Source organism: Nanorana parkeri, unplaced genomic scaffold, assembly GCF_000935625.1.
Source record: "Nanorana parkeri isolate BGI_ZX_2015 unplaced genomic scaffold, ASM93562v1 scaffold1586, whole genome shotgun sequence".
Classification (NCBI taxonomy): domain Eukaryota; kingdom Metazoa; phylum Chordata; class Amphibia; order Anura; family Dicroglossidae; genus Nanorana; species Nanorana parkeri.
In genome coordinates, this window is record NW_017307854.1 from 34,045 (window position 1) to 44,112 (window position 10,068).

Consider the following 10,068-nt stretch of genomic DNA (forward strand, 5'->3'; position numbering starts at 1 on the left):
TTGGGTTTGAATCACACCAAGGAGTGTTCCAAAGTCTGCCACAAAGCACAATGGTAGGTTAATTGGCTTCTTCTGGCCCCTGAGCTTACAGGCCTGGTAGCGTTCTACCCCTCAACACCCCATGAGTATTTCCTAGTCCATAGATTGTGTGGTGGTGGAGTTGGTCCTGGATCTGCAGAGTATGGAATGAGTCCGCCATATCATAGGCTGGGATGATTTAGGGATGGTCAGTGATGCATCAGTATGTAACTCCTGAAGTTTCATGTTTCAGGCGCATCCTCCTTCTGGTTGAACATGGCTTCCATTCTTGTGATACTCATCTGCTGCTTTGGTCCTTTCCAAGGTTTGTAGCATGAAGAAGTGGTCAGTGCAATGTGTGAGGGTACAGCAAATACAATGCATGGGGGTACAGCCGGTATGATTTGTGGGGGTACAGCTGGTATGATGTATGGGGCCAGAGCTGGTATGCTGTGTCAGTGTGCAGCTGACATAATGTGTGGGGGGTACAGTGGGTATGATGTGTGGGGTTGCAGTTGGTAAAATGTGTGGGGATATAGCGGGTATGATATGTAGAAATACAGCTGATATGATATATAGGGGTACAGTGGGTATAATTAGTGATGGTACAGCTTGTATATTGTGTGGGGGCACAGCTGGTAAAATATGTGGGGCTTACAGCTGGTTTGGTGTATGGGGGTACAGCTGGTACAATGTGTGGGGATTCAGCTGGTGTGATTTATAGGGGAACAGCAGGTATGATGTGTGGGGTTACAGCTGATTTATTCTATGAGATTATGATATTTTGGAGGTGCAGTTATTATGAAATATAGGGGTCCAGTGGGTATGATGCATGGGGGTACAGCTGGTATGGTGTGTGGGAGTACAGCTGGTATCATGTATGGGGGCACGGCTGATATGATGTGTGGGGGTACAGCTGGTGTGATATAGAAGAGTACAGCAAGGAATATAAGTGTATGATGGGTGGGGATACAGCTAGTATGAGATATAGGGGTACAGTGGGTATGATGGGTGGGGGTACAGCTAATATTAAATATACGGGTACAGTGGGTATGATGTGTGGGGGTGCAACTGCTGTGATATTTAGGGGAACAGCAATGAATATATAAGTGTACAGTGGGTATGATAGGTGAAGGTACAGCTAGTATGACAAATAGGGGTGCATGGGGTATAATGGGTAGGGGTACAGCTAGAATGAGATATAGGGGTACAGTTGGTATGATGGGTGGGGGTACAGCTAGTATGACATATAGGGGTGCATGGGGTATAATGGGTAGGGTAACAGCTAGAATGATATATAGGGGTACAGTTGGTATGATGGGTGGGGGTACAGCTAGTATGAAATATAGGGGTACAGTGGGTATGATGGGTGGGGGTACAGCTAGTATGAAATATAGGGGTACAGTGGGTATGATGGGTGGGGGTACAGCAAGTATGATCTGTGTGAGTACAGTAGGTACAAAGGCTTGCACCCTAAAAGGCAGAAAGTATCTAAATCAGTAGAGGATGAGACCCATAACTGGTATTTCCCCCCCAGGAGTCTCCGCCACACAGCAAGCATTCCGCATACAGCCCGACAATGGGACCGCAGTGCAGGGAAGCACACATGTGTTCATCTGTGAAGTAGAACATCCATCGGGCACGGTACAGTGGGTAAAAGATGGGCTTCTTCTGGGGCCCGACCGCAGGATACCCGGCTTCCCCCGTTACAGCATGACCGGAGACCCCAAAAAGGGTGAGATGGACAGTGTTGTTACTTTATATCTATACATTGTGTCTATTATATTATTTTATATAACATCTGATCTCTATTTCTAATATTCATTTTTTATGCATTCATCCCCCCCCCCTAGAATTGCATAACATCTTTCTTCCGCCACCATCCCTCTCTCTGCACCATATACTGCAGGATGGGTGCTGTGCAGCCCTTCTGCCAATTCATATTGTAGCTCTGCCCCCCTCTAGTGGATTGAAGCAGCACTGCACTGGTATATAGTCCTGGTCAGGTCTCAGATTAAACCACAGTCAAGTTTCTGGCCTTGCAGATCATTACAGAGAAGAGGAAAGCAGCATGGTGGTTTAACCCTTCCTGTGCCAATGTCTGCAAGCGATGGGAGAGATGGGCCACCAGACCAAAGGAAAATACAGCCAAGGGGCGTATTCATAGCCTCAGCAGACCATGCAACTGATATGGGGCCCCGAGGCTCATGGGGCAGCGGGGCTGCCTGGCTACCCAGTGAGTTATGAAGTTAGTAACAGCATACGGGAAATACATTTAGATGCAATGGATTCCTAAAAATCTTGGTAACCTGTAAAGGATTTGCTATGAAGTCGAGAATTTTATTCGGCATCAGTAGAAGAATTACCCCTAAAATGGAGATTAAACAGATCGGGGGGGGAGGGGGAGTGAGGCAGAAAAGCAGAACTCTGGCCTAGCCCTGCACATTCAAATCTTTACAGATCATTTTTAACGTGCAGCAAATACGTTTTAGAATAAGCCCCCCGAGAATAAGCTGCAGACACTGTGGAGGAGCAATTCATTTCCAAAGTTCACAAGAGAAGCAGCGAAGTCGGGTCTCAGCGCTCTGCTCCCTTTCTTTGCTCCTGCCCTGTGTTTACATTAGAGATTAAAAATGCTGGCAGGCTGCCAAGTCCCCGCTGGTAGGGAGGAGCAAAATGGGCTATTGGGATAAAATGGAAGTGGTTCAGCTTTAAACTTTGAGGATAATTCGCTCCGTATCGCCTGCAGCTACGGGGGTCAGTTAGACCGTCTTTTAAAGCTGCTGGTCAAGAATGTGTGAACCCCAAAATGTCCATATCCCGGCCACAGTTCTACATTATTATTTTGCTATGGGGCCCCATCAAACCCTGAAATGTAATTTTTTGAGAGAGCAGGTGGATCTGCGCTGGTCCTGTTGCCCACTCGCGTCCCCCCCCCAATCTCTGACTGTTTTCTTAGGCATAATGCAGTGCTGGTAATTGTGTATCAGATCTAATTTCCAGCTATAATTATATCTGCGTATCTACGAAACATAGGAACAGGTGGCTAGTGTACGATTAATTATTTCTAACGAGGCCGGCCTATTTACTCTTCCTTGCAGGGGAGTACAACCTACGCATCGAACGCTGCGACCTCTCTGACGACGGACAATACCACTGCCAGGTGGGGAGGTCAGAGGTCAGCCTTGGCATCGTCTCCATTACGGCTCTATTAAATGTATTGAGTAAGTGCCGCTAATTATGAGACGTGATCAATTCTGTAATATCTTAAAGGGCCACGCCACACACAAAAATGTGATTTCAGACTGGTAACTTACATAGTTACATAGTATTTGAGGTTGAATAAAGACATAAGTCCATCAAGTCCAACCTATTGCTGATGTAAATGTAATATTATTATTATTATTATACAGGATTTATATGGCGCCAACAGTTTGCGCAGCTCTTTACAATATAAGGAAGACATTACAGTTACAATACCATTCAAGACAAGATGGTAAGGAGGGCCCGGCCCCTGAGGGCTTACAATCTAAGAGGGAGGGGCCAGTGATACATGAGAAGCTAGCTGTGTGGGGATGAATGGTTGAGGTGGGATAGGCTCTCCTGAAGAGATTAGTCTTTAGGGATCACCTAAAGTCAGTCAGAGTGGGAGATAGACGGACAGGTTGGGGTAGAGAGTTCCAGAGGATGGGAGATACTCTAGAGAAGTCCTGGAGGCGAGCATGGGAGGAGTTGACAAGGGAGCTGGAAAGCAGGAGGTCTTGGGAGGAGCGGAGGGGACGGTTAGGGTGATACTTAGAGACGAGGTTTGAGATATAGCCGGGGGCGGAGTTGTGGATGGCTTTGTAAGTAGATATCTTTGGGTACTCTGGTTCAGTTCTCAGGTCCCGCCACCCATTATACTGTGGATATATGTAGAAGGAGGAGGGGAACACTCCTCCAAACTGGGTGGGAACAGAGACCGGAACCACCGTGAGATCCCAGAGCTGGAGTCTTCAAGACATATTATAAGTCAGGGGGTGAATCAGCAAACCTAATATATGAGTAGACCGACCCTATGATAGATTTGCACATCAAAGCTGCCAGAGAGCTCCATACACCTCCGGCTGCGGTAAAACTACAAATCCCATGATGCATCTCTGCTCTTGCACCATGGAGTGGGCGGGCCCCCGGCTGTTTACATCACAACGTAACCCAAACGCACATTTACCCCGTTCATGAGGTGTAAATTATGTTCATTGACATCTGTCTTGGTGTTAGCAGGGAGGAGTTCATCTGAACCCTTTTCATTTCAGTCCCTCCGGAAGTGCCGGTATTTAAGGATCACCTGGCGGGCAGCACGGTGACCTGGGTCTATGGAGAGGAGTATCCTGTCACTTGCAGCATCAAGAATGCCAAACCGGCGGCAGTTCTGACCTTGACCAAAAGTAAGAATGACTGGGGGGGGGGCTTAGGGTTTGCTGGTTTTGGTGGCACGTGGTGAGAATAAGATCCGCTCCATCACCGCTGTCTATAGGCTCAATTCACACAAGGATATGTAGCTTTATTTTAGTCATGTGACTGCAATTCTGAGATCTTATTGGTCTCCGGAGAAAATAACTGTCACTTTTATTGAAAATCAGTCTCCTCCTGATGTGCTTCCTTGGTGAGTATTATGATACAATGTTTATTATAATGCAACATAAAGATCTCACGTCAATCCAAAACCAGATACAACGTGAAATGTGGATTCTCATCGTAACATTGTTACTTAACTTTTTTGAATCACAATTTAATCATAAAACGATTATAAGAGAGAAAAGGAACAGCAAAGTACTCCCTCAAAAGCCCACAGTCCTGATGCAAGCAGTGGGCTGGCTCATGGGAGGAGTTATGCAAATAGCACAATGCCTTGATGGGTGGGTGTCAGTCTGGAGGAGTGGGCTGTATGCGCATGCAGACATATGCACATGTGACGCTGAGCCTCCATAATCGAAAGACCTGAAATCCAATGAATGAAAGGGGCGGGGCCAGGGGCGGTCAGGCCGGGGAGGAAAAGCCTAGATGATGCTGGATGTTCTCCAGCCAGGAAATGAGGCGGAGCTCTATCTGACTTGGTGCAGCTTCTAATGCACATTGTGAGGAGCTCGCAGTGGGCAGTGACATCGGAGGAAGCCATTTCAGTCCAGGAGAGGAGGCGGTACAACCGTGCAAGACTGAAGGGGAGGACGGAGGTCAGATATAAGACTGAAAGGAAGGGCGGATGTCAGATAGAAGACTGAAGGGGAGGACAGAGGTCAGATAGAAGACTGAAGGGAAGGACGGAGGTCAGATATAAGACTGAAGGGGAGGACGGAGGTCAGATAGAAGACTGAAGGGAAGGACGGAGGTCAGATAGAAGACTGAAGGGAAGGATGGAGGTCAGATAGAAGACTGAAGGGGAGGATGGAGGTCAGATATAAAACTGAAGGGAAACCCAGTTTTATATCAGATAGAAGACTGAAGAGAAGGACGGAGGTCACATATAAGACTGAAGGGAAGGCCGGGGGTTCAGGTGAAGGACCGGCCATTGTATAAGGGGGCCTGGAGGGACACCTACTTTAGGAGAGGTACAGAGTGACTCTACTGCCCCCCAGTGGTGATACAAGTCTGATGTCTCTTCTTCATGTGCAGGTGGTGTAGAAGTCACCGTAGAATCCAGTAACAGTCCCGGGTCTCAAGAAAAGCTGGAGAATTCGGAGATAACAGCACAGTGAGTGAATGTGATATGGTGAAGCTTCAAAGTGAACCTGTCACTAAAGCCAAATGTCTTCTCTTGTTATGTGCGTGAGAAAAAACGGTGCTCACACCCCCTACTTACCCATAAGAACATGGATTCTACACGGTGTGCACAAATATTAGGCAAGTTGTATTTTTGAGGATTCAGTTCATTATTGAACATCCGGCGCTCTCCGTCCATCCAAAATGTTACTAAACCCCAAACCTGAGTATTGAAGAAAGTACAAGTGAGGATTTGGGTGTCTTAGGAGGATATTTGGGGGAGGACAATGATTGGGCGACTATCAGTGGGCGGGATTATTATACAACTAAATGGAAAAGGAAAATGTTCCGTCTCATAGTGAGAATAAGAAACAAACAACCCAAAACGTACAAATAAACATTTCTGACATTTTCTAAAACAAAATCAGTGACCAGTACAGCCAATCCCAGTCCTCAGCCTCCCATCCATGGAGTCTGTCAGTCCTCAGCCTCCCATCCATGAAGTGTGTCAGTCCTCAGCCTGCCATCCATGAAGTCTGTCAGTCACCAGCCTCCCATCCATGGAGTGTGTCAGTCCCCAGCCTCCCATCCATGAAGTCTGTCAGTCCTCAGCCTGCCATCCATGGAGTCTGTCAGTCCTCAGCCTCCCATCCATGAAGTCTGTCAGTCCTCAGCCTCCCATCCATGAAGTCTGTCAGTCCCCAGCCTCCCATCCATGGAGTGTGTCAGTCCTCAGCCTCCCCTCCATGGAGTCTTGTCAGTCCTCAGCCTCCCCTCCATGGAGTCTTGTCAGTCCTCAGCCTCCCCTCCATGGAGTCTGTTAGTTTCTTCTGCTGTTGACAGTCAACTTTTTGTGCAGCAGCGACCACGGCCCCCCAGACACTGTTCGGAGAGCTGCACTGTTCTCCTTCACCATAAATCTCCTGTATAAGAAGGGCCCACAAGTTCTCAGTAGGGTTTAGGTCAGGTGAGGAAGGCGGCCATGTCATTATTCTTTACTGGCTGGCCACGCAGTGGAGGACTTGGATGCATGCGATGGAACATTGTCCTGCATACATATCACGGTCAGACTTTTGCCTGGACCACGGCTTGAAAAAAGTGTCTTCTAGGAACTGGCAGTAGGTTTGGGAGTTGATTTTGAGTCTCATCTTCAACCCGAAAAGGTCCAACTAGCTCATCTTTAATAATACCGGCCCACCAGTACCCCACCTCCTCCTTGCTGGTGTCAAACTGGAGCTCTGTGCCCGTTACTGATCCAGCCACCACGGGCCCATCCATCTGGTCCGTCCAGAGTACCTCTCATCTCATCGGTCCATAAAACCTTTGTGAGATCCGTCTTCAGATATTTCTTGGCCCGGTCCTGACGTGTGCTCAGTGTTGGTCGGGTTTCCTCACCTCGGCCATGTCTCTGAGCACTGAACACCTGGTACTTCTGGGCCCTCCAGGCAGGTTGCAGTTCTGGAATATGACGGCGCCGGAGGGTGACGGCTTCCTGGGAGCTTCACGTTTCATTCTTCTCAAATCTTTGGCAGTTCATTTGCGTCTTTCTTTCTCAACACGTTTCTTGCAACTCTGATGACTATTCGCAACAAAACGTTTCATGGTTCTGTGATCGCGCCCCAATATCTGAGCGCTGCACCCCTCTGAAAGACTTTTCACAGTAAATTAAATCTCTTTTTTGGCATATTTTACCTCCTGAGGAAAAGAAGCTGCCTAATCAATATGCACACCTTGATATTGGGTATTGATCTCCTAAGGCCACACCTCCCACAAATACACATCACCTGATATGCTGACATCCAATAAGCCTTCAAGCCTATACAGAATGGAGTTTGGACAATATGCATAAAAATGGTGATGTGGTCAACATACTCGCTTGCCTAATAATTGTGCACACAGTGTATATTGTAAAACTAAAGACTCAAAGTCAGCTTATTTGCAGCTACACTATATGGCCAAAGGTGGATGGACACCTGACCATCACATCTGCCTATATGGCCAAAAGAATGTGGACTACCCACCATAATGGAGTCCAGGTATCTCAGTGAAGGTTCTGTTAATACTACGACATTGTAGATCATTGTGCTCTTCCACCCTTGTGGTTACAGTTTGGTGAAGACCCTTTTCTGTTCCACCATGACTGTCCCCTGTGTATAAAGCCAGCTCCATAAAGACATGGTGTGACCAGTTTGGTGTGGAGGAATTCAAGTGTCTTGCACAGAGCCCTGACCTCAACCCTACTGATCACCTTTGGGATGAATTGGAATTCTGATTGTGAGCCCGTTCTTCTCATTCAACATCAGTAACTGACCTCACAAATGGGTCCAAACTCCCACAGACCCCCTCCAAAATCTAATGGAAAGTCTTCCCAGAAGAGTGTAGGATGGTATAGCTGCAAATGGGGGCCATATTAATGGTCAAGGTTTGGGAATGGGATGTCCAATAAGATCATATACAGTAGGTGTGAAGGTCTGGTGTCCAATGTTGTTTGGCCATGCAGCATGTGTATAATGTTGCATGCTTGTTAATAAGCTATGATCTATGATTTGAAGTTGGGTTCACTTTTAGAATTGCCATTGCCTAATGTTTTTCTTCTACCACAGAATCATTGCGCAAAGCACGGATAACAGGAAGCTCCTGGTCTGCTCCGCCTCCAATGCAGCCCTTCAGATGCCACTGATCGTGAGCTTCACCATGAATGTGCTATGTGAGGAAATACTATACTGTACCCACATATCATCGCAGTACCCACCATTCCTTCTGGCAAACATAGGTTAAGGGGCAGGATAGATCACAGGAGCCAGGTCGTCCCCGTGCCTAAAGATGGCGGCTGGTGCCTAACGTTTTTGTTTCGCTTTTTTCCCCGCTGCCTGTCTTTTTCTCTAAAATAAGCATAAAACAATGATTGAGGGGGTCTTTTGACACCCCAGGATAGGTGAAATTGCCTTCTGTAACCCTTAGTAGCCATTTAAAGCCCATTGTACAAAACAAATTGAACAAGCTTTCATCTTTCTTGTGGACTACAACAAAATTTACTAAAATGTTTGCCAACATTTTGGTCAAAATTGGGGGTAAATTATAACTCTTAATTTCCCTTAGCCCTAGTCTTGAGGGATATAAGGGGGCTTCCTGCTGACCTCATTCTAAAAATACTACTAGGTATTCTGACCCAGAGGCTACAATAGGGTCCAACGGACTGACCCAGAACACACGTGCAATATTGGGAGAATAAAAGAAAAGTCAGATATATACCCTGTAGTGGCTGATGCAATAATAGAGAAGGTGGATAACAGTAAGGAAAGAGTCGTGGTCCAGTCTGCAGTCACTCCAGGCATTTCATGCACATCCCCAACAGTTTCCTGTTGTATGCAGTGGTGTAAGTGTTTAGCCAGACACACAGAGTTCAGGCAGAAGGTATCCACCTAGAATGAGCCATAGTATGACAGTTCTCAGGATATGTCTTAGGTGACCACATTCTGAGATGTGGCTCTGGTTCGTACACAATATGGGTGCCATGGCATTGATGACCCATACAAATTCCAGGCCTCTTCGTCCCTGTTGGTAGTTTTTTCAATGTGTACAATGTATTTCTTGTCACTGATCCTCCGCATCTCTGTAGTTCCCCCTGACACCCCAACCATCGACGGCTACGAGGGACCCACTATAAAGGCAGACGAAACGTTGAAACTGACCTGTACGTCTATGAGCGGGAACCCTCTGGCGACTTTGCAGTGGCTGAAGGTTGGTTTTCTATGTATACTATCTGGTTCATTTGTGCCCTTTGAGAGATAGAACGATGCGGAAAGTGTGTCAAGTAGTCCAAACAGAATAATTCTCACTATTGTGATCTGATGAATGGGAACTTGTTAGCTCTGGGCTACTTCTTATCAATTTGGTCAGTGTTTCCCTTCTCTCTTCCAGAATGAAGAAGTTGTGAACACGCGCTGGGAGACGGATTCCAAGAAGGGGTTATCCAGGAGTCACCTGACCCTTAACATCAAGGCGGAGCATAACTTGGCCGTCATTAGTTGCGAGGCCGTCAATCATGTGACGCCCATGGTCCTCCGGACCAGTATCACGCTCAATGTCGTGTGTAAGTCATCTAGTTCAGGCCTTCTTAAACCTTTTCCACTCGTGACCCCTTTTCGCCAGAGGAAATTTTTACGTGACCCCATGAGTCTCTCCCCCGTCGCTCGGAGTTTCTCTCTTCCTCCCCAAGCCATCAGCATCGGTTGGTGTCTCTCTCCTCCTTCATCCCCCCTGCATCGTTCGGTGTTTCTCTCTGTGACGGACCCCCGTACTCAGGATGAG

At 47.1% G+C, this 10,068-nt stretch overlaps 1 protein-coding gene across 1 annotated transcript in view; it reads left to right on the plus strand.

Moving 5' to 3' along the window:
- The first annotated feature begins 294 nt into the window (after positions 1-294).
- Positions 295-10,068, plus strand: part of NPHS1 (NPHS1, nephrin) — a 32,167-nt gene continuing 22,393 nt past the window's right edge. The window contains exons 1-8 of the mRNA XM_018570729.1: positions 295-343; positions 1,556-1,753; positions 3,120-3,242; positions 4,314-4,445; positions 5,671-5,749; positions 8,361-8,464; positions 9,377-9,498; positions 9,679-9,850. Coding sequence (XP_018426231.1) covers positions 295-343; positions 1,556-1,753; positions 3,120-3,242; positions 4,314-4,445; positions 5,671-5,749; positions 8,361-8,464; positions 9,377-9,498; positions 9,679-9,850 — 979 coding nt within the window. The remainder of the gene's footprint in view (positions 344-1,555; positions 1,754-3,119; positions 3,243-4,313; positions 4,446-5,670; positions 5,750-8,360; positions 8,465-9,376; positions 9,499-9,678; positions 9,851-10,068) is intronic.